At 35.4% G+C, this 25418-nt stretch overlaps 1 protein-coding gene and 1 pseudogene across 4 annotated transcripts in view; one reads left to right on the top strand and one right to left on the bottom strand.

Moving 5' to 3' along the window:
- TESK2 (testis associated actin remodelling kinase 2) overlaps positions 1–25418 on the top strand; it is a 126409-nt gene that overhangs the window by 14699 nt on the left and 86292 nt on the right. For all 4 annotated transcript variants that reach the window (XM_074334636.2, XM_019749378.3, XM_074334635.2 and 1 more), the window contains one exon: positions 12542–12852. In XM_074334636.2, the coding sequence (XP_074190737.1) occupies positions 12631–12852 (222 nt within the window). In that variant the 5' untranslated portion in view covers positions 12542–12630. The remainder of the gene's footprint in view (positions 1–12541; positions 12853–25418) is intronic.
- LOC109456876 (large ribosomal subunit protein eL43-like) lies at positions 19973–20382 on the bottom strand (annotated as a pseudogene).

Raw genomic sequence — 25418 nt, 5'->3', positions numbered from 1 at the left:
AGGTTTCATAGGTTTAAGGAAATCACATTAAAAGCCATGTTAAAGCTCCATAATTACATAGTGAATACAATTTTCACTGGAACCGGAATTTTTTCCTGAACTTAAATCAGAAAGAAAGTTTTTTTTTTTCGTTTTTTTTTTCAGACAGTGAACAGCAAAGAAGACCGCAGTTAGTAAGTGCAAATGGGACTTGGGAGAGAGGGAAATTTTCTTGAAGGTGAGTTTTGAGGAAGGGCAAACTGAAGCCAGGCAAAGATTGGGGACTAGGAAAATAACGGCAGGAGCTGTGAGGAAAGGCAGTTAGGAAGACTAGCTGAGCAGGCTGGGGGGAGAAAGAAAGTATTTTAAGGCAGCAAACCCTCACCAGAAGGTTAAAGAAATGCCAGGTAATACCCTGCAGTTAATATGAATTCAGTTTAATAACTATATCTTTTGTATTTGTATTTCTGTATTTTCATAATTGAATGTCTTAAGAGACTCAGGTTCATTATACATTGCTTGTTAAATTATGTGTGCTTTGCTACATTTGTTGTCAATAAATTGATACTGTGTTTTATAAAATTTTAGAAGCAATGTAGCATTACAGAAAGTTTACAATAAGTAAAGTCATAATCCTTCCACCCCAAAATAACATTGTCACTTTGTATAATTCCTTTATTTTTTCCAGTGCATAAAGTATATAATTATAATAATTATTCAGTTTTTACATTCTTTGTCCCTCTTCTGTGTCATAAATTTTATCTGTGGTAGTCTAAGCTACTATTGTGGAAGGAATGAAAGAATGGTTTTTAGTTGTAACTTTGTCTTCATTTTTAAACAAAAGTAATACATGATCATTGTAGAAAACTGTACAGAAATGTATTCCATAAAAAATGAGTGTCTCTTACAATCACTCCACCAAGATAATTTTAGTGTATTATTTGTATTCCTTTAAATTATTTTCTGGGCATATACTAATGTTTACTATTATATTAAAAAAACAAAACACCACAAGATCACATTATACATTCTATTATGCAACTTGCTATTGTCATTTAACAGTGAAATTTGGACATTTTTCCATGTTAGCATGTATACAATTTACCACCTTCTTTTAATGATTATATAATATTAAATTATATGGATATACTACAATTTATTTAACCTATTCCTACTGATGGATGTTTGGATTGTCTCCAGTTTTTTTCTGTTACTGACAACATGTAAGTTAATATTCTTGTGTATATTAGTATATCTTTGTGTGCTTATGGTAACTATCATTTTTTAATACGTAGCTTTAAATATTCCCTTTAGTGGAAATAACATATTTGAGATACAAGGTTGAATAAAAAATATTTTTTGTTGAATTTTTTTATAATACTTCATGTTATGAATTTTTGTTTTCCCTTTTATCAGATTCCTTCTTTGATCTTTGTCATGTAAACTATAGAACAACCTACCCTAACCTTAGGAACCTAGTCTCCTCTTTCCCTTTGATTGCTTTCTTTCCCCCAGTCTTTGAAATAGTCTTTTAACTATATCAGAAAAAAAGGTGAGTTGCCTTTCTGACCTCAGTGGTCATGTTCAGGTCTTCTTAAAATCAAATAGGAAAATTTATCAAAAAAGATATCCAGAAAATTCATACATTCCCCGGATACTTTAGTATCTTTAAGCTTATTTGAAGGGGTCTAATATCAGTTTATCTAGTGTCAAGTTTCGTGTTCCACTATACAAAGTTACAGATACATTTAGTGTACTTAGTAGATCAGAAACTATGATTTTTTTAATATCCAGATTATGGTAAATAATAGCCCTACTCAGTTTTGCCCTAGTTAGATCATATAAGTGTATTTTGTACATATTTTGCTATTGTGTGTTAAAGGGGCTTTGACAGTTTGGAGGGCAGTTAAGACTAAACTTTAAAGAAGGTAACCAGGAAGGTCTTGATGCCATCCATGTTCCATGGGAAGCCTGAAAGATTTGTGTATATTTGCCCTGGGGAAGACTTGGTAACTGAAAAGCTGTCATAAAGAAGAAAAAACCCAGACTTAATTTGTTATATACTTGCAGTATCCAAAACTAAGATTAAGGTTGGGGTGGGGAGGGAGAAGAAAGGGGACTCATTTATTAAATGGTCACTGTGTCAGGCACCCTTACCTAGTGCATCATATACGAGGTCTGACAAGTTCGCGAACTTGTTGCAACGATCTTGCTAACTTTTTTTGATATCAGAGGGATTATTCATTATGAATTTGTACCAGTTGGGCAAACAGTTAATCAAGTTTACTATTTGAAAGTGCTTAAAAGTCTGCGTGAAAAAGTTAGATGACCTGAACTTTTCACCAACAGTTCATGGCTCTTGCATCACAACAATGCACCAAGCTCACACAGCACTGTCTGCAAGGGAGTTTTTAGCCAGTAAATAAGTAACTGTATTGGAACACCCTCCCTACTCACCTGATCTAGCCCCCAATGACTTCTTTCTTTACCCGAAGATACAGGAATTATTGAAAGGAAGACATTTTGATGACATTCAGGATATCAAGGGTAATACGATGATTCCAGAAAAAGAGTTCCAAAATTGCTTTGAAGGGTGGACTAGGCACTGGCATAGGTTCATAGCTTCCCAAGGGGAGTAATGAAGTATGTACGCTGAACTGCCACTGGCGTCTGTAGTGTCCAATCCAGTGGACACTTTTCTTCACATTATTTGGCTGCTTTGTGATTACTTCACATTATTTGATATGTTCATTGTTTCCACTTTTGTGTGACATACTTTCTCTTGTTTTTTTTGTTTGTTTTTTTAATTAATTAATTTATTTAAGTCAAGTTGTTGTCCTTTCAATCTTAGTTGTGGAGGGTGCTGTTCAGCTTCAAGTTGTTGTCCTTTCAGTCTTAGTTGTGGAGGGCGCAGCTCAGCTCCCAGTTGCCGTTGCTAGTTGCAGGGGGCACAGCCCACCATCCCTTGCGGGAGTCGAACCGGCAACCTTGTGGTTCAGAGGACACGCTCCAACCAACAGCCATCCGGGAGCGGTAGCTCAGTTCAAGGTGCCATGTTCAATTTTAGTTGCAGGGGGCGCTGCCCACCATCCCTTGCGGGACTCGAGGAATTGAACTGGCAACCCTGTGGTTGAGAGCCCGTGCTCCAACCAACAACTGAGCCATCCGGGAGACAGCTCAGCTCAAGGTGCTGTGTTCAATCTTAGTTGCAGGGGGCAGAGCCCACCATCCCTTGCGGGACTCGAGGAATTGAACTGGCAACCTTGTGGTTGAGAGCCCACTGGCCCATGTGGGAATCGAACCGGCAGCCTTCGGAGTTGGGAGCACGGAGCTCTAACCACCTGAGCCACCGGGCCGGCCCCTCTTGTTTTTTCCTTAACCTCTTTTGCTTCTTTTTTGTCCTATGTGTGTTGATGTTTTCTTGGCCTCTTATCTGATCTCATCTAAGGACAGACATAATGAAGGAGACTGGGATTTTGACACATAGTAGCAACTCAGTAAATATTAGCTATTACTCATATTCTCTACTCTGGAAAACTCTGTAGAATATGTGTAAGTGCTCATGACTTTCCCCTCCCTTCCTTCTCCCCCCACACTCTGGTTCAAGCCATTGTTTCTCAGTCTAGCTGTGTAGGACACAGCAACCTGGCCCATGCTGGTATTATGAGCCTTGTGCTCTCCCGGTCGGTTGCCAGTCAGCTACTCACTGCTCATAGCAGCTCATGGCAGCTCTTGCCGGCTGCTGGCCACTCATGATGGCTACCAGCCGCACATGGCAGCCCGCAGCAGCACACAGCAGCCCATGGCAGCACACGCCAACCTCCGGCTGCTCACGGCAGCCCAGCTCCAGGGAGGGCTGTTGTTCACAATCTTAGCTGTAGAGGGCGCAGCTCACTGGCCCATTTGGGAATCGAACTGGTGACCTAGGTGTTAGGAGCATGGCGCTCCAACCACTTGGGCATCTGGGCCGGCCCACTCTTGGCTTTCAATTCTGCATCTCCAGTCTAGTCCTGTCCCCTGAGCTTCAGTGTGGTGTCTCCCACTGCTTCCTAGATGTTGCCACTTGGTTTCCCTTCAGGCACCTCAAACCCAGATCAGAAAAGGATTTGCATCTCTTCACAGATCTTTTCCTTCGTCGTTACCCCAATCACCCAAACCAGAAACATGGGAAGGATTCTAGTTAAACTTGGAGTCATCCTAGGTACTTCTTGTACTTCCTACATGCATGTGCTTACCTTTTTATTTATTTATTTAAAGATTTTATTGGGGGAAGGGGAACAGGACTTTATTGGGGAACAGTGTGTACTTCCAGGACTTTTTTCCAAGTCAAGTTGTTGTCCTTTCAATCTTAGCTGTGGAGGGTGCCGTTCAGCTTCAAGTTGTTGTCCTTTCAGTCTTAGTTGTGGAGGGCACCAGCAAACTTGTGGTTGAGAGCCCACTGGCCCATTTGGGAGTCGAACCTTTGGAATTAGGAGCATTGAGCTCCAACCACGTGAGCCACCGGGCCGGCCCATGTGCTTACCTTTTTAGTTGCTTGTCTCCTTTCTTCTCTGTCCTGCCTGCCAGTGCCTTAATTAAGTCCTCCTTACTTCTAATCTGTCATTAGCAATTAACATACTGAATTGTACTCATAGATTTACATGTATTTTTCCTGGGAGACTAAATCTCTGGAGGGGTGGAGTCATGTTTTACTCGGTTTTCTATATCCTTCTCTCAGAGAGGTAGTACTGTATTAGTATAGTGATTAAGAGTACAGGCTTTGGATTTGAATTCTGGCTCTACCATTTCTTGGCTGTAAGAGCTTGGACAAGTTAACTAATTCCTTCGTACTTGTTTCCACATTTGTGAAACAAATAATAGTATCTTTTATAAAGCTGTTATGAATGTTAAATATAAAACACTTGGAAAAGTGGATTATAGTGAATGCTCAGTAAATATCATATGGCACCTACCATAATGTCTTGTACCTAGTGGGAACCAGTTAACATTTGAGTCAGTTAATAGAGGGAATTTCTGAATTGGGCAAAAGATTTGAATAGTTAACCTCTAAATGCCTTTACAATTTTCAACCTAAATTTCTGTGTTATGTCGTGACCTAGGGCCTGGTGGATTGTAGTTATAACAGCAAATAATGTGCTTATCCAAAAGAGAGATAGTTTTAAGAACTGGCTTTTGATCTGTCACTAATATAAGCCCTTGTATATATTCGTGGCAAATTAAATAGGGATGCCAGTTTTTATGTTAGATTGCTTTTGGTTTGAATGGAAACTGCAACGCATTATTTCACAGTAGGATGGCGAGTTCAGCAGTATTGCTTTTATTTTTAATTAGGCGGTCATCCTGAAATGCATCTGTATTTGCTATGTTGGTCCATAGAAAGTTTAGAAGCTGCTGAGCAGACCTGTCATGTAGATTTTCCATGTGGTTGGTCTTGATAAACACAGTTAATGTACTTGTCAGTATTCCTATTCTGGAAAATGGCCAGTTTTCTGGGCTACATTTTACCCATAACATCCTTGTTTTATTTTGAATTAGTTAAGGACTTTTTATGATTATAAAAAGAAAACAAAATATAATAAAGTATTATGTTTGTATTCTTTTTCTACTCTTTATATTAGGGTGTAAGTCCACTGAATTCTCAGAAATTCTTTCGCTCACTTTGTAGGACTTCATAACCAACTTTGTGTACTCATGATTCCATATTTGGATGGATATAGAAGAGTTTTGGTTGTTGGCTAATACTTTGCAATATCCTGCTACCTGTTGGTTCAGTGCATTGCAGGATTTTATTTGCATCTACACTATTGTGAAGTTTCATCTACTTTGTTCCTGTGAAATGAAAGAGTAAGAGTAAAAAACAACAAGTACTGTACATTAGAATGGAAAAGAAGGAATGATTGGGAATTGGCATATCTTCCCTGTCAGCTTGGTAACCATTCTTTAAACACTCTGTCTAAACTAATATTAATTTTTAGGACTAAAATGTTACTGAATGACTGAGGCTGGTGGAGCTATCATCTATATACTCTTTGGTCTCCGATGTTAAGGTAGGGTAGAGAATAGTAGCTTTTCTATGTAGCTAATATGCAAATCTTTTTTGACAGAAATTTAGCTGTGTTTCTGGAGGAGACATGTCATGATGGGAACTGTTTGGATTTAAAACTACTGGCTTTGAATCCTGAGTCTGTCATAGATTGTTTGAATTTGGGCAAGTCTTTTAATCTCTCAGTGTCTTAATTTCTTCCTCTAAACTGGAGACAATACTTACCTTGAAGGATTGTCATAAAGATTAGAGAAAGCATGCGCAAAACACTTGGTAGAATGCATGGTGCATGGTCAGTGGTGACTGCAGTTGTTATTATTTCAAGAAGCATTTCTGATGGGACTGTGGTCTAACTGGGAGTCCTAAAAAGATTTCCTTGACTGTCTGGAAAATGATTTGTGGAATTCCTACTTTGGAAAGATAAAATATGAAATATTGCGTATAGGATATTTAGTTCACTAACTTTTATGGATAGCTTTTTAAATTTCTTTCCCCAATCAGAGCTGTTAATTGTATCTTTCTGTGTGAAAAATAAATCAATCCCAATATAAGTGGAAATTAGCCTTTGAAAAGAAACCCACCTACGTAGAAAAGAAAAACATTTTTGAACTTCCAAGTTTATAAATATTGAAATTGAGAACACAGTTACTAAAAAATTATTTGTGTCCTGGTAAGCACCATAATTTTGGCATTTTTGAAAGGCTGTTTCCTAGTTTAAGAACAAAACTGATTAAACGTTTCTAACCAGTGTTTCTCAACTGGGGCACTATTGGCATTTAGGGCAGGGCGATTCTTTGTTGTGCAGGACTGTTTTGTGCATTGTAGGACATTTAGCTTCTCTGGCTCCATCCACTAAAATGTCCATAGTACCCACCCCACACCTCCACCATTGTGACAATAAATCCTCCCTGACAGGGACCTCCCTCCCCCTAAATTTTCACATGAGAACCACTGGGACTCTAGCTGAAAAACTTTTTTTTTTTATATTGGAAACATTTATTAAACACAGCATGTTATCAAGATAGTTTAAAATACATTAAGTCTGATTTTCTTGAGTGCCTCAGTACTAGCAGAAAATTTGACACTTGGTATAGTACATTAACTCTTTCATAGTCACATTTAGAGAGTTATTTCTTCAGTCCTAGCTGAAATATTTTAGTAAAGCAGATCACAATATCATTAGTTTTCAATTAAGAATTACAAGTTTTTACAAACTTAAAATTATTATTTTTTAAATTAAAGGTCATTGGGGTGACGATTGTTAGTAAAGTTACATAGATTTCAGGTGTACAATTCTGTATTACATTATCTGTATATCACAGTGTGTGTTTACCACCCAGAGTCAGTTCTCTTTCCATCACCACATATTTGATCTCCTTTACCCTCATCTACCACCCTTCTACCCCTAACTGTCTTGTAACCACTAAACTATTGTCTGTATCTTCGAGTTTTTGTTTCTTCATTTGTTTGTCTTGGTCTTTTGTTGTTTTCAGTTTTATATACCACATCTCACTGAAATCATATGGTTCTCGGCTTTTTCTGTCTGACTTATTCGCTTAACATAATAATCTCAAGATCCATCCAGATTGTTGCAAACCAGTATCCAAAATATATAAGGAACTCATACAACTCAACAACAAAAAAACGAACAATCCAATTAAAAAATGGGCAGAGGACCTGAATAGACATTTCTCCTAAGAGGACATACAAATGGCCAGCAGACATATGGAAAAATGTTCAACATCACTAAAATTATTGTTGATCAACAAAGTGTAGTCTCTTCAATTAAGTAGCCTCTTTAGAGCAAAACGTGCATTTAAAAAAATCGTATCTTTCTAGTAAATGTGAGAGTAATTGTAGTTGTCTCTGTTTCCCCCAAAATGCATACTTTAAGGAGCACTATTAGTATCAAAAGGTAATATTCCATAAATAAGACCAAGAGAGGTAATCCAGAGACTGAAAACATCATAAAATGTCACATATTTCAATGAATGTATTTTCTGATTTTATTTATTTTTATTTTCTGATTTTAAAATTAATCATTCTCAGAATTTAAAAATAGGGCGTGGTTTTAGAGTCTGTTTATACACACCATTGCTGCTGTTTATGGCTAATTAAAATTTGTCAGATTGAATTGAAAGCTGTTCATAGCTTTGTTGATTTCATTTAAAATGTGGTCATCTAGTATGCTGGCCAAAGGAGCAGAGGACATGGTTTGCAGATTTCGCATGCTCAGCATTTCTCCAAAATGGATTAATAAAGTTCTTACTCCCTTGAGGGGTCTGTACTTTTTACTAATGATTTCAACTGTTTAGTAATTAGTATTACTTTAGCATATGATAGAGGCTCTACAACTAAATATCAATCTCTTTGTGATGAATGCTTTCATATTTTAAGTTTGTGGACTTAAATAAGTTAGGTTATCCAAAAATTCTCTCAATACTTTTGAGTTTTTAGCATAAGATGTAAATACTTCTTGGACTAAAAACTATAATGGAACTGTTGCAGAATGAAAGTTTGAGAATCTAAAGACTTGGCTTGCATATTGGGATGCTATTTATTTGCCAAATTGTTTTCAGTTTTCTTGGCCTAAGCATACTGCATGGCTGTTGTATTGGCAGTAGACTTAAAGAAAAAAAAACAAAGAAAACACGTTAAATTCCTTTTTTATAATTTAAAAATATTAAATTATTAAATATAGAAAAGAATACAATATAATACTACCCAGAATTAACAAATATTAGTTAACAAAAGAATTAGCAAATTTGTCACTTTGTGTTGTTACAGGTTTTTTGTTTTTTTTTAGTAGAAGGAACCAAAATATTAGTGTTATAGATGAAGTCTCCTTTGTTTCCCTTATCTCATTTCTTTCCCACCAAGGCAACTTCTACTATGAATTTAGTGTCTGTCTTTCCAGTTCATGGTTTTAGACATTTACTATAAAAATGTATCTTTAAATAATTATAATAACCAACAAGAGTTGAATGCTTACTGTCTGCGAGGGACTGTACATTTTAATCAATAACCCTATAGTTGTAAAGATTAAATGACTTAATACATATACAATGTTATAATGTAGGTCTATTTTTATTTCCATTTTATAGATGGGGAACTGGAGATGTAGAGAGGTTTGAAAATAATTTGACCAGGTTCATATAGCTACAAGTTATAGAGCAAGGATTTGAACCCACATTGGCTCTACAGGCTATACCTTTAATCAATATGCTATCCTGCCTATAATATATATATTTTATATGTTTTTAAAAATACAATTTTTATTAAAATGATATCATATTGTAGGGATGTGATATCCCTGCAGTTTTTTTGAATTTTGATACTGCTAACAATTTGCTTCTTTTCCCTACTCAGTATGCTTTTGAAATACATCCATGTTGCTAGATATAGTTAATTCATTGTAAGTGCTGTATATTTCATTGAAAAATATGCTACAACTTACCTGTTTTGCCTACTGACTAACTTTGGATTGTTTTTTTTGTTTCCCTTCTTATTATACAAAATGCTGAAATGAAATGAATAGCCTTGTTCAGGTCTCCTGTGCTTATGTGTCAAGAGTTTCTGTAAGCATATACCTTTTAAAAAATACTTTCCCCCTCTTGAAAAGTTCTGTGAGGCAAAATACAAAGCTATTTATTTTTCAAAATAAAAATATAAAAAATGTCAGTCTTTTGTGCTATTGTGAGCTTGTAACAGACTCCACCCAAACCAGCTCAGTTGGAATTAGCAATTTCTTACCTCCTCTCACCCAGCTGAGAATGTAAAACCCTACCTGTTGAGCTGCAACAAACAATTCTGTCTTCCAAAGCCAGCCCCAGGGCAGATTCTATTCTTGAGGGCTCTGTGGAGGTTAACAATGTATTTCATTCAAAATGAAATATATCTAAAAAATGAAAAGGTCAGTAGATGGCACACCTATCAAGTTGTTCAGTTAATTTTGCAGGCAACTATGTTTTATATATTCAATTTTAACTTCAGTAGCTTGTATTTTATTTTTCTAAAGTAAAGTTTCTTTTTCCTTCTTTTCTATCTCTGTCCAAATTACGATTAACTTGGCCTTTCTTGGCACTCAAATCCTGGTCCTCTTTTCTACCCAGATAGAACTAGCTTAACTTCTTACAACTCTTGTAGCGAGAAATCACTAATAATGAAACGGGAAAAGCTTGAACTTCGGTGCTGAATAGACCTTGGTTCCAATTCTGGTTCTACCAGCTGTATGTCCTTAGGCAAGTTACTTCCTGAGCTTCATTTCTTTTTCTGTAAAATGGGGATCACACTTACCTTGATGGTATATTTTGAGGATTAAATGAGAAAATACTTATAAAATTGTGTGTGTGTGTGTGTGTGTGTGTTTGTTAAGCTATTAATATTCCCCTTCCCTGCTGTAAAGTGTCTCCAACTCTTAGTGTACATAAGAATCACTGGGGAGTTACCAGAGGATGAGGGGGGAGGGGGGTGGTAGATGAGGGTAAAGGGGAGCAAATATATGGTGATGGAAAGAACTGACTCGGTGGTGAACACACAATGTGATATATAGATGATGTAATACAGAATTGTACACCTGAAATCTATGTAACTTTACTAACAGTTGTCACCCCAATAAACTTTAAAAAAAAAAAAAAAAGAATCACTGGGGAACTTGGTAAAATTTCCAGGTCCCACTCCAAGAGATTCTGATTTAGGAGGTCGAGGTTGAGACCCAAGAATCTGGGTTTTAAACAAGCTCCTTGGGTAATTTTTAAACAGATAATTAACAGACACACTTTTAGAAGTGCACTAACTACTCTTGGTTTCAAGTCTAGCTTTGCTGGTAACTAGCTTATAGCTGTGGGCAAATCATTTCTACTTTCAGGGCCTATGTTTCCTCAGATATAAAATGAATGACTGAAACTTTATGGTCTCTACTGGCTGTAAACCTAAAAAAAATTTTGGTCTTATAATCCTAAATTTTTGATCTAGTGATCTGTTGCTACTTTTTGGCAGGGGTTCAATAGTGGTACTTAATTGTTTTATTCTTTGAGAACTTGGATTATTCTTCCTTCTGTGGACTCTGGTGAAATTAGCTTAAGCAAAAATAATTTCTTTTTGAAGATACAGGGATATATCATGGAACCTTAAACTTGGATGCAGTTGGGCCTCAGGAATTGGGGACTAGATAGAGGACATTAGGAAAATTAAGAAGTTCTTTCTTTGTCTTTTTTTCTTTTCTTTGTAAATTGGCCTTATGGTAGTCACTTGGCTTTTTCTACTTTCCAGGCTGAACAACTCTCCTAGAGGAAATGATAGAAAATGGCCATGGTCAACACTCCTGAGTTTATATGGCTTCCTTTTTAGAAAGCAGCCAAACTGAGGCTGGAATGTCTCAATTCCAAATTGCTAAAAAAGGAACTGTGATTGGTTCATATTGGGTAGAGTGCCACTGACTTCTGGCTATTGCTTAGGAAGCAGGGTCATATTGTATAGATGGCTCTGGGAGCCCTGCCACCAGTCTGGGTTATGTATTCACCACATTTATGAAAGCATTTCACTAATTGAAGAGTCAGTCACATGGTTGTATTTTGCATAAGACCCTTAAAATTGATTCGCATGGAAAGAAGTAGAAGTAGGGAGAGACAGGCTTAAAGAAAAAAGTGGGCTTGTGTTTTTATTCTTTGTTATGTATCAGATAGGGTGGATCCTTCTACAGTCACTTCTGCTGGACTGTGCTGTTTAATCAATAGTGAATTTTTAAGTTGCTTTTGGATGTAGTTTTCTTTTTCTAAAATTATATAATTTTAAGTATAAAATCTTGATCACCTGTGTTTTGTATACAGAGGGTGCCAAAAAAATCTATACACATTTTAAGAAAGGAAAAACTGTATTAAAGTTGTATATGATGCTAATATTCATTTGATTAATGCCATCTTTTGAGTGAACATCATACTACACATTGTTACCGTAATTCAACTTCGAAAAGTAATACATAGATAACATCTCTTAAAATGTATAGATTTTTTTTTGGCATCCCTGGTATTTGGAGTTAATAATTTTTCAAATGAAGAGAAAATTATGTGAGGCTATGAAGGGCATTGGTAGGAGCACAGGCTTTTGAATCAGACAGTTGTGCATTTTAATTTTATCTCTGCCATTTAGTGACTGTATGATTACTTGACCACATATTATGGATTTTTTGAGAATCAAATTTCATGACATATTTTTGGCTTTTATACTATGTTTCCTAGGTAGTGGGTGCTCAATGAATGAGAGAGATTATCATTGTTGTTTTGTTTTTTAGAATGTAGTAGGTGATCTTCATTGTATTCTACTCATGTTAAAGACTGACTACATCTTCAGTTTTAAATATATCATTGTTTTTTGAAGATAAAGGAATAAAGTGTATTTGAGATCTGAAAATCAGGAACTTGAATGTGAAAGAGGAAATATTTTTACATTGATAGTTCATTGATTTGTATGTTTTTATTTATTAATGGTTTTAATGTTGTATCTTTTTGATCTCTTGTTTAGTGTCAAACCGGAAGAGAAGTAAAACTCAGCAAAAAGTTATTATGTGTGGAGTTCCTTCTTAAAAGAAGAAAAAAGTGATTATTGTGACTATGGATCGAAGCAAACGGAATTCCATTGCAGGATTTCCTCCACGTGTGGAGCGTCTTGAAGATTTTGAAGGAGGTGGTGGAGGGGATGGGAACATAACCCAGGTGGGAAGAGTTTGGCCATCTTCCTATCGGGCTCTTATAAGTGCCTTTTCCAGACTGACACGGTTAGATGACTTCACCTGTGAAAAAATAGGGTCTGGCTTCTTCTCTGAAGTGTTCAAGGTGAGTGATGCCTCAGCTTTTCTCATATGGTCTTGTTGATGGTCAGCTTCACTGCAGAATTGATTGTTGTGTTTAATTAGGACATAGGCTTTGCCTAGTCAGGGCACTGTGTATCTCGAGCAGTATTCTAAACTGTCCCTTCAAGCTATTTATGAACTTGTGAGATATTTTATCATTTTCATTATAAAATAATGCATGCTGATCACAAATCTAAATAATCTAGGAGTCTATTCCACTTCCCCCTCTCCCATCTATATCTGTAACTCCAGTAATAAGCACTATTAACAATTTGGTATGTATACTCTGGACCCTTTCCTGTGCTTATGCATATATGTATTATACACACATCTTATATACATATATGAAAATTTATATATACATATTAGAAGATATATATACATATATACACATACTGTCGTGCGGGAGACCCTGCTCGCTGCGCCATTTGTCGTGCGCGGAGGCCTTCTCGCCGCGCCATCTTTCAGGCGGGGCGGCCTGCAGGGTCTCTGCTCCCGCTCCCCATACAAGAATGCAGGATATGGTGAGGCCAAAAAGGAACACCCACGGAGCCATAGGTAGGGGAGTCATACCACAATGGTCTCACTGGAGGCTGGGCCCACCAGACGCCGACCTGCCCTCCGCCTTTCCGCCAACCGACCGACCGACAACTCTCCTCCACTCTCCTTGACTCTGTTCCTCTCCTCTCTTCCGTTTTCCTCTGCTCTCCTCTTCCGCTTTCCTTGGCTCTGCTCGGCTCCTCGGCAATCCTCTGCAGTCCTCGGCAGTCCTCGGCTCTCCTCGGCAGTCCTTGGCTCTCCTCCGTAGCCGCAGCAGTTATACCAGCGGCCAATCGGCTAACTGGCCACAGCCTACAGCCATCCACCACCCGAGCCAGCACCCCTCCACGTGAGGCCGAGAGCCTGTAAACTACTCTCTGGGGCTCTGGCCCCACACATGCCTTTTTTTTCTCTCACCAAAATCCCAGGACTTCTTCTCTAGTCCTCTTTCTCAGTGATGTGCTTACTTCCTAATTCACTGAGAGTACTGCATCAAGCTGAGAACTTCCATAGCCTCCCATCACCAGTTATGGCTTCTAACTCACACCTCTACCCACTTACTTGGCTTTTAGACCTGTCTCTATGGATGAACTATCTAAGCCGTATTTCTATTTCTATGGTATATCCTATGTCCATTGGCCTACTCAAAGACATTACCTAAGAAATTCTCCCCTTTCTTTTCTATGTCATACTTCACTCTCTATTAAATTATTTTCATTTGCATGTAAACATTCTGTTATTTCTCTCACTTCAAAAAAATCTTCTTTTAAGGGTGGTGTGTGACTTATTTTGACCTTATGATCCCTTGTTGCTTGTTCTCTTTGGGACCAAAACACCTCCATAAAGTTATCTCAACTTACCACTTCCTATTCCTTTCCTTCTATTCTCTTTCCCTCTCTCTTTAATGTGATAAAATACACGTAACATAAATTTACCGTTTTAACCATATTTAAGTGCACAGTTCAGTGGTATTAAATACATTTACTATGTTGTGCATTATCTGTTTCCAGAACTTTTTCATCCTCCTACAGAAACTTTGTATGTATTAAACAATAACTCCCTATTGCCCCCTCCCCTCAGCCCCTGTGAACTGTATTCTACTTTCTGTCTCTATAAATTTGCCTGTTCTAGGTACCTTGTATTAATGGAATCATACAATATTTGTGCTTTTGTGTCTGGCTTATTTCACTTATCAGAATGTACTCAAGTTTTATCTATGTTGCAGCATATATCAGAATTTCATTCCTGTTTATGGCTGAATATCCCATTGTGTATATATACCACATTGTGGTTATCCATTCATTTGTTGATGGATATTTGGGTTGTTTCCACCTTTCGGTTATTGTGAATAATACTGCTGTGAACTTTGGTGTACAGTATCTGTTTGAGATCTTGCTTTCAATTCTTTTGGGTATTTACCTCTAAGTGGAATTGTTGGGTCATATAGTATTAATGATTCTCTGTTTAACTTCTTAAAAAACTTATGGTTAAATACACATAACATAAAATTTACTATCTTAATCACTTTTAAATCTGTAGTTAAATAGTGTTAAGCTTATTCGTATTGTGTAACCAACCTCCAGGACTTTTTTCATCTTGCAAAACTGAAACTCTATACCCATTAAACAACAACTCCCCCTTTCTCTCTCCCCAGCTCCTGGCAACAACCATTCTACTTTCTGTTTCTATGAGTTTGACTACTCTAGATACCTTATATAAATGAATCATGTAGTATTTGTTTTATGTGACTGTTTTATTTCACTTAGCCTATGTATAACTTTTTAAGGTACTACCATACTATTTTCCACAGTGGCTGACCATTTTACATTCCCACTAACAGTGCACAAGGGTTCCAATTTCTCCACCTTCTCACCAACACTTGCTATTTTTATTTTCTTTCTTTCTTAATATTAGCAATCCTAGTGAGTATGAACTGATATCAAATTGTAGCTTTGATTTGCGTTTCTCTAATGATTAGTGATGTTGAGCCAACTTTGTTGTATTTTCTTTGGAGAAATGTCTATTCAAGTCCTTTGCCCATGTTTGAATTAGGTTGTATTTGTATATAAGGGATCTATCCCTTATCAGATATATAATTTGAAATTATTTTCTCCCAAAGGTTGTCTTTTCACTCTCTTGATAGTGTCCTTTGATGCACACAAGTGTTGGAATTGGTTCTTTCCCTTCCCTCGAAGAAGTTAGGCTCTGATAAATAATTTCTCCTGAAGGCAGGCTTTGTTAAGAAGCCTCTGGTGTATTTCAAAAATGATTCCTTTTCCCCTCCCCTGACTGGAAGTCAGAGGGAATTTATTTCCAGCCTTCACTTTGAGAACCTGGTAGAGTCCCTGGAGGTAAAACAAAATTGTGGAGGTACCTCTATGGGTGCATCCCCCTGGAGTTTTTAACTCTCAAAATTGTCCATACTGTGCCTCTGGCAATTAAGTCAATTACAGTTGAGGTATTCCTACCCAAGCACTGTTTCATCCAGGGGTTTCTGTTTGTGAGTTTCTGCTCTGGTGAGTTTTGATTCTCTGGATCTGCCTGCCTGTCTCTTCAGTTTTGGGGGCAGTGGTTTGACTTGTGACCTCACTTCCCTGATAGAGCTAAGACTTCTTGATTTTTCAGTTTGCTCAGCTTTTTACTTCCAAGCTCCTTACATGTGGAACTAGAAGATGGAGTCAAAATTTTTAAGAATGGTTTGTTCCACCTGTGAAAAATGTGGGAGTAGGAAAGGTCTTTTTAACTATGACTCAGAATTCAAAAGCTGTAGAAATTATTTTGATAAATTCAACTACCCAAAAATTACAAAATAATTTTTGCATGACAAAAAAGCATTAAGAAAAGTCAAAAGACAAAAACTAACTTGGGGAAGAGTATGTGCTATTTCATGGACAAAGTGTTAATCTAATATACAGTGCCTAGAAATCAATAGAAAAACCAGTAGCTCAGTAGAAAGCTGAGTTAGGTTATGAGCAGAATGTTTTCAGGAAAGGAAATGTAAGTTATTATTAAATATATGAAAAGTTGCTCGACTTCCCAAATAATGAGCAATGCAAATTAAAATGCAATATACGAGTATACCATTTTAATCATCCCATATAAAAAATTTAAAAGTTTGATAATGCCATTATTTTGGTGAGTCTGTGGGAAAACAGGCATTCTCATATATTAATGGGGGGAAAGTAAAGTGGTATATAACTTCTATAGTGGGAGGAGGGTGCAAATGGAAAATAGCTATCAAAATTACAAAGATAGATTCTCTTTGATTTAGCTAGAAATTCCACTTTTGGGGATTATCATCCAGATATACTTGCAAGCATGCTAAATAGCATGTTTATAAGATTATTGTTTGTAATGGCATGCTTGTAAATAGCCCAAATATTCATAGAGGACTAATTAAATAAATTATTAAGCATCCATGTAATTTAATACTTTGCAAGTATATAAAGTATTGAGGAAGCTCTGAAGTTCTGAGGCAGAAAGATCTCCCAGATATAAGTTTAAAAAGCAAGTTCGGAGTATTTTGTATGCTGTGCTGTATTTTGTTCAAAGAGAGACAGAAAAGTAAGAAATTGTATTTGATTCTGTAGTCATAAAGAAACTCTGAGAATAAATAACAAACTAAGAATAGTAGTTACTTATGGAGAGGGGTGGTACAAGGTTCTTTAGAACTTTTTAGTGTGTGTGTGTGTGATTCATTTAATTAAACCTGTATGAAATTTTATATAATTAATTAAATCAAAAGAGAAACGAAAATAAACTTTTAAACACAAATCTGTTTTTCTGAACACTGTTCTGTTCCACTGCTTAAATTTGTCTATTCCTCTGTCATACCACACTGTTACAAATGTTCTTTCTCGTCATATGCATTTGCCTACTGCTTTGGTTATTTTCCCAGTATATCTTTTTTCATCTCTATTTTTATTTCGTCTGTGATAGTACATTTTTGTGTGCTCTATGAAACAGTTTTATATTTAAATTTTTTGATGTGAAATTGAATTTGCCTATAAAGAGACAGAGATTGTAATGTGTTTATATTTATTGTGATTACTTCTGCCTTTATATTGAATAAACTCTTAAATGATAATGTAATGATTATAAAATTAAGGACAATAGTAATTTTCCTCAGCATTTCGCAAATACTCTTCCCTTTTTTCTATTGACCTCTATTGTTGCTGGTAAGTTAATTCTTAGTCTGGTTGTTTCTCCTGTTTAGGTAATCAGTCTTTTTGTTCTGGTAGTTAGAATTATCTTTTTCTTTGTTCTATAGATTCACTATGCTGGTTTAGGAATGGATTTATTTATATTTATTCTTCCCAGGATGTGATATACTTCAGTTTAAGAAATCATGTCTGTCTTTAATTCTAGAAAGTTCTTGGGCATTATCTTTTTAAATTCTGCTCTTTTCTTTGGTCTCTTAAGGCCCCATTATATGCATATTGGATTGTGTCATGCTATCTTTCATGTTTCTTAATTTCTATTTCATATTTTTAATTTCCTTACCTTTTTTTGTTTGTTTTTTGGAAGGGTGGTTGATTCTCAGTTTATTTTCCTATTTACTTACTTTTCATTTGTGTTCTACTCTATTGTTGAAACATCCATTGAGATTTTTTATTTCATTTGCTGTATTTTTCTTTTCTGGACTTTCTATTTGTTTTTCTTAAATGTGTTTCTCTTTTCAGATATCCTTTTCTTTGAACATCTAATTTTGCTTAATTTTAATTGAACTTATTTTTAAAATCACATGGTACAAACTCAGAAGGTATAAATGTTATTCAATGAACAATCATTTACCTTCTTCAGACTCCTAGTTTTCCTCCCTGGATGCAACCAATATTTAATAGTTCCTTATGTATCCTTCTAGAGATATTCTGTGCATAGATAAGCAAATATATGTATGTGTGTTTCTGAGAGTGTGTTGGTGTATGTGTATATTTATATATCAGTTATGTATATTTATTTTCTTACTTACCTACTGCAAGATAGAAGACTATAAGAGTGTAAGTTCAGTGAAGGGAGGGATTTTATCTCTTTTTATCAGTTTATGCACTGCTGTATCCTCATTGCCTAGAATTCTACGTGGCACTTACTACCCATTTTTTTACAAGGTCATTTTTCTTACATCTTAATGATTTGTAGGATTTCTTTATATCTGTTCTATTAATTATAGATATTTTCCAAGTTTGCAGTGTTTTTTAAACTAGCTTGTAACAATTTTTACAAATAGTTCATTTTGTTGTTTACTATTTTAATTTTTTCATTTTTGAGTCCCATTTCTTTTATTATTTAGAAAGGCCCTCTGCACTCTTATATTATAAATAAAATTATCATTTTTTATAATCACTTTTATGATTTTACTACTTATATTTAAATAATCCATCTGGAATTCAGTTTTAAGATGGCTACACAGTTGTACCAGCAGCATTTATTATATTGTTAATATTTTTCTCACCAATTGGAAATGTCACTTTTATTCTGAATTTTCCTAAGTATTTTGGTCTGTTTCTAGACTTTATTCTATTGCATTCACCTGTCTATTCATATACCAGTACACACTGCTATAATAACTTAATTGTGGCTTTATTTTAATATCTCTTTAGTCTAGTTCCTCATCATTATTCTTTCTTTTCAAGTTTTTCTTGGTGTTTCTTCCTTATTTTTTATGTGAGTTTTAGAATCAGTTTGCCTGTTCCCAAAAACATACAATTGCCATGTTTATTGAGATTAAAATACATTTTTAGATTAATTTAGGGAGAATTGATAACTTGATGATAGTGAGTCTTTTTATATAAGCACATAGCATTCTTTTACATCTGTTCAAATATTTGTGTCCCTAAGTAGACATTAAAAAATTAAAAAAAAAAATATATATATATATCTTGCACATTTCTTGTAGTGTTTATTCTTAGTTTTTTTCTCTTTTCTCTTGAAGTTGTAATTGGGAACTCGCCTTCCATTTTATCTTCTGTTTGTTGCTTGCATATGAGGGCTATTAATTTTTGCATATTGATATTTGATGCAACTGGCATTCTAAATTTTTTAAATGTTTGCAACAGATTTTCAGTTGATTTGCTTTGGTTTTCATGGTATATAATCATATCAGCTGTGAATGATGATAAACTTATCTCTCATTTTTTATACCTCACCTGTTTTTTTCAGCAAACTGCTTGACTAATGCTTCCTAAAATGTTAAATAATAATGATATTTAATATCTTTATCTTCTTCCTGACTTTGATGGGAAAACTTGTTGTATTTCTTGATTTGGGGGCTGAAATAGATATCTTTTATTCTATTGGATCTTGAAAATCTTAACAAAATATCATCTATTTGTTAAGAATTATTTTTATGAAGAATGAATGTTGAATTTTACCAAATGTCTTTTCAGAATCTATGGTATGATGGTTAATTTTATGTGTCAACTTGACTGGGGCATGGAGCGTCCAGATATTTGGTCAAACATTATTCTGGGTGTGTCTTTAAGAGAGATTTTTGTTTGTCTGTTTTTATACAAATTAACCCGTTGTTTATAGGCTTGCAATGTTTTGAATTGTGGAGCTTCTACTTACTGGTCTTTCAATTCCTTCAGTCTTCTGATGACTTTATCGTGACTGCAGAAGTGGAGTGGTATGTGCAGGCACCACCAGCTACTGTTTTCATGCAGGAACCACAGTGCCAGATCCCCATAGCTTGTCTATTTAAAAAAAAATTTTTTTTTTAAAGAGAAGGGCACAGCTCACAGTGGTCCATGCAGGGATCGATCCGGCAACTGTGGTGTTATTAGCACCATGCTCTAACCAACTGAGCTAACTGGCCACCCCATAGCTTGTGTTTTCATCTTGGTTTTGCCACAGAGGGAGCAAGTGTACTTGGGGTGCTGGCAGATTTCAATTTTCTTCACCATTTTCCTGAGGGAGGTGCCATAACGGGTCCTGTATTTACTAATATTCCAACCTTCCTGGTGCATTTAGCCATGTTGCTACAAACAGATCTGAACCCAGAGAGGAGAGAGAGTGTTTTTGGATGAGAATAACATTTGAATCAGTAGACTGAATAAAGCAGATACTTAATGTGGATGATCCTCATCCAATCATTTGAAGGTCTGAATAGAGCAAAAAGGCTGACCTCACTCTTATGATTAAGTGGGAATTCCTCCTGCATGATTGCTTGAGCTGGGACGTTGGTCTTTTCCTGCTTTTGGACTGGAATTGAAATATTTGCTCTTCCTCGGCCTTGAGCCTGACAGCTTTTGGACTGGAATTTATACCATTGACTATCCTGGTTCTCACCCTTTGGACTCAGACTGGAACTATACCATTGATTCTCCTGGGTCTCCAGCTTGCTGACTGCAGATCTTGGGACTTCTCAGCCTCTGTAATCGTTGAGCCAATTTCCTGTCATCTCTTTCTATCTGTATATCCTTTTGATTCTGATTCTCTGGGGGAACTCTTAATACTTACGGTGATAAAAGTATTTTTCTCTTTTGATCTCTTAGTAAATTTATGTTAGTAGCTATTCTAATAGTGAGCCATCCTTGCATTCCTGGTGTATTATTCTTTAATGTGAAGCTAACTTCTTTTGCTGGGATGTTTTTGCCTTGATATTTGTGAGAATGGTGTGTGGTTTTCTCTTTCATGCTTTTGTTTGTAGGTTTTGGTAGCAATGTTATGCTTGTCCCATAAAAATAATATGGAAGTTTTTTCCTCCCTATGCTGTGGGACAATTGAAATGATACTGGAATAATTTATTCCTTAAATATTTGGTAGAATTCCCTTGTGAAATGCTTGGCCAATTACTTTGAAAACTCTTCCTATTCTTTTAAGTAATTTAGATTTTTGTTACTTCTGAGTCAATTTTGCTTAATTAATTTTACTAGAAAATTATTATTCCTTATAGATTTTCTAATATATTTGCACAGAGATGAGTAAATTTTGACCATTAAAATTTTTTGTTTGTTTTAAGTCTCTTTCAGATTAGTTGCAATTTTTGAGTGTGGATGCTGCTGCTATTTGGTCTGCTGGTTCTTTTTCATGGTTTTTCATTTTTCCTGTGATTTATATTTTATTTAAAGCCTATCTTCAGGGGAAATGTTTTTCCTTGGAGTTCTTGTGTTCTAGGTTATGGATGTGTCCCAGTGCAGTGATCTCACATCTACCTTTGCTGGGGTCATATAGGTTCTAGATCTGAACCTAAAGGCTTTATTTTTATTTTTGGCTCAGGCTTTCTGTACAGTGTATATAGTACAAATCTCAATTCTGAACCTGATTCTCATAGTTGGTTCTTATTCCTCATTTAAGGCAATAGGGTCTAACATCTGATTATGAATGCCTATTACAAAATAGGAGAAAGCTAGTTAATTGTATTTTATGGTATTTTAGGAAGTAATTAGTTCATATTGTGGTGAGAACATTATCGGTTGGGAAAGAGAGGAATAGGTCTATTTATTTCTTCTTACATGTAATAGTTTGATACAAGGTTTGGCAATTTATAGCCCTTGGACCAAATCCAGCTTGCCACTTGTTTTCGTAAATAAAATTTTATTGGAACATATCCACACCCATTTGTTAATGTATGTTCTATGGCTGCTTTTGTGCTACAATGAGAGAGTTGAGTAGTTGCAACAGTGACCATATGGCCCTCAAAGCCTAAGATACTTGCTATCTAACCCCTTTATAGAATAAGTTTGCCAATAATAACTATACTGCACAGCTAGGTAATGGTTAGTTTTTATCTTTGGTTACAAAGTACAAATGATTATAGAGCTTTAAAGGTCGTGTTAAATAAAAAGTATACCCATGTCAATAAAAGGAAATATTTGACTTCTGCTGTGGGAGAGATAAATTAGGCAGGTAACTTAAGAACTTTTAGTTGCCTTAGATAGCAAAAGGAAGACTGGTTGATGGATGACTTCACATTGAGGAATGTGGATTTATGTGGCTTATTTGTATTCCTTTAAAATAATTCAGTTTTAGAATTTAGGACCCTCTGGTCATTCATCCTTAAAATGGACCTTAGTTATGTGATCTGTTCAATTTACACTATTCTTCATTTAGTTCTGAAGCCTGGCTTTAGATAAGTAACAAAAATAGGCTATATTTTATGAAGGATAAAAAACCACGACTAGCAAAGTCCTCATGATCTTTATTTTACATTGTGTGGGTCAATAGTCCCATGAATTACAATTAGAATAATTTGTCCTTTTCTTTACCAAAATTTATTTTAAAAAATTATCTTGTCTTAAGCAATCTTTTTTAGTTGTATAGCTGTAAAAATATCTTTTTGATTAGTTGGTTTGGAAGGAACTTGGACTCCTTTAGATTGTGCAGCCCATCTCTTAAATTAACCTACCTGGTAATTTTATTGGTTAAAGTTGGGCTATGTTTATGGATTGTAAATTTTTTAGGACACCCCCAAAAATACTAAATTGTTATTGGGTATGGTATATTTTAGGTTGCAATTAATTTATTCTACAGATTAGCATGGTATAAGTAGAAAGTTTTGAACATAAAATTCCATTTCAATGCCTACATAATTATTGATTATGAGGATAGATTATTAATTATTGATCATAAGGAAAGAAAGAGAGAGACAGAGAAGCTGGCACTTTTGTATTCTGGGGAAGTTATGTGTAGAAGAAAATCTAAATTCGTTAGTTGTGAAGCATAGTTCTATTTTTCCATACTGAGTATTTGGGAATATATATGAATGCTTAGAAACTGATTTATTAAAAAACAAAAACAGGGGCAGCCGGATGGCTCAGTTGGTTAGAGCGTGAGCTCTGAACAACAGGGTTGCAGGCTCGATTCCCACATGGGCCAGTGAGCTGCGCCCTCCACAACTAGGTTGAAGGATAACGACTTGGAGCTGATGGGCCCTGGAGAAACACACTGTTCCACAATATTCCCCAATAAAATTAAAAACACACACACACAAAAAAACAAACCAACAAAGAGACCTTCTCTTTTAGGTGTAGTCAGCTACTGTATTTCACAAAAATATGTTTGTTTTTAAGGTTAATGATGAGATTAGCGAATTTGCTCTGTTAAGAAATAATTAAGACTGATGGAGTAGGGCAATGGTTCTCAACCAGGGGCAGTTTTTCCCCCGAAGAGCTATTTGGTAATGTCTGGAGATATTTTTGGTTATTACAACCAGGTAGGAGGGTGTTACTGGCATCTAGTGGGTAGAGGCCAGGGATGTTGCTAAACATCCTGCAATGCACGTGACAGCCCCACACAACTAAGAATTGTCTGGCCCCAAATGTCAGTATTACTATAAATTCCTGGCCTAAAAGCATTAAAAAAGTTGAAAGTATTTTATAACCTCTATTACTGAATTAGGAAGAAAACATACTTTTAGAAACAAATGGGTTGGATTTATATTTAAAACTGTTTGTGAGCTTCAAATAATTTATTTTGATTGCTAATCTTTTTCATTTTTTTAAAACCATAAAACAGAAACTAAGGTAATTTTATTGTTTCTAGGAAAATGATTTAGAATATTTTGGATGTTAGTGAAATCTATTTAGGGAAGAACTGCAGTACGTGTAAGTGGAGGTGGCATGATTGTGTGTACATTTGTAGAGTAAGAAAAAACCGTAAAACCAAATGGTACAATGGCCCCAGCCTTTCACCCTCTGGAAAGTGGAAAATTTATTCAGTGCCAGTGTAGCAGTGGTTGTCAACCTGTTTACTGTTTCAAATTAAGAGTGCTTCTTAATATGGGATACAGTAGAAGGCTCTTACTTTTTAATACTGGTGCTTGTTTTGTTTAGGAATATAACTGGAAGGAGACTTTCTAGGAAGATGATTGTTTCAGTCTCTTGAGATATCTCAACCTTTTATTACCCCATGAGATAACTCTGTATTTTAGCATGTATTGTAAAAACTATAAAACTGGAATCCCATTTCAGAACAAAGTATCAATATTATGTTCTTCTTTATCCCGTGTTTCCCTGAAAATAAGACCTAGCCAGACCATCAGCTCTAATGCGTCTTTTGGAGCAAAAATTAATATAAGACCCAGTCTTATTTTAATATAAGATCTGGTATAATATAATAATAATATAATATAATATAATATAATATAATATAATATAATATAATATAATATAATATAATAATACTGGGTATAATATAATATAATATAATAATATAATACTGGGTCTTATGTAATATAATATAAGACCGGGTCTTACGTTAATTTTTGCTCCAAAAGACACATTAGAGCTGATGGTCCGGTTAGGTCTTATTTTTGGGGAAACACGGTAGTAACAACTTTACTGAAAAATAATTCACATACCGTAAAATTCTTTTAAAAATATACAATTCATGATTTTTAGTATATTTACAAGGTAGTGCATACATCACCCTTGAATTTTAAAATATTTTTATCGTCCTAAAAAGAAACGCATTCCTCCCTTTCCCCAGCTCCATCACTAATAGTAACCACTATTGTACTTCCTATTTCTATGGATTTGCCTATTCTGGACATTTCATATAAATGGAATCATATAATATGTGGCCTTTATGATTGACTTATTTTACTTACATAATGTTTTCATCATTGATCCATTTTATATCATGTATCAATGTTTCATTACTTTTTATGGCCCAATAATATTCCAATATATCGATAATACCACATTTTGTTTATATAGTCATCTGTTGATAGACACTTGGATTGTTTCCATCTTTTGGCTATTGTTAATAGTGCAGCTATGAACATTTATGCACAGGTATTTGTTTGAGTACCTGTTTTAAATTATTTTGAGTATATATCTAGAAGTGGAATTACTGGGTCATATAGTAATTCTGTGTTTTACTTTTTGAGGTGCTACCAAATTTTTCCACAGTGGCTGCATCATTTTACATTCCTACCAGCAATGTACAAGGGTTTCAATTTCTCTATACCCTCACCAACACTTGTTATCTTTTTCTCTCTTTTGAAAATTATTATAACTATTCTAGTGGTGAAGTATTAGCTCATTGTGGTTTTGATTTACATTTCCC

This window comes from Rhinolophus sinicus, chromosome 14 (assembly GCF_057876585.1).
Source record: "Rhinolophus sinicus isolate RSI-liver-muscle chromosome 14, RSI-T2T, whole genome shotgun sequence".
Lineage (NCBI taxonomy): Eukaryota > Metazoa > Chordata > Mammalia > Chiroptera > Rhinolophidae > Rhinolophus > Rhinolophus sinicus.
This window is presented reverse-complemented; position numbering and strand designations above follow the sequence as displayed.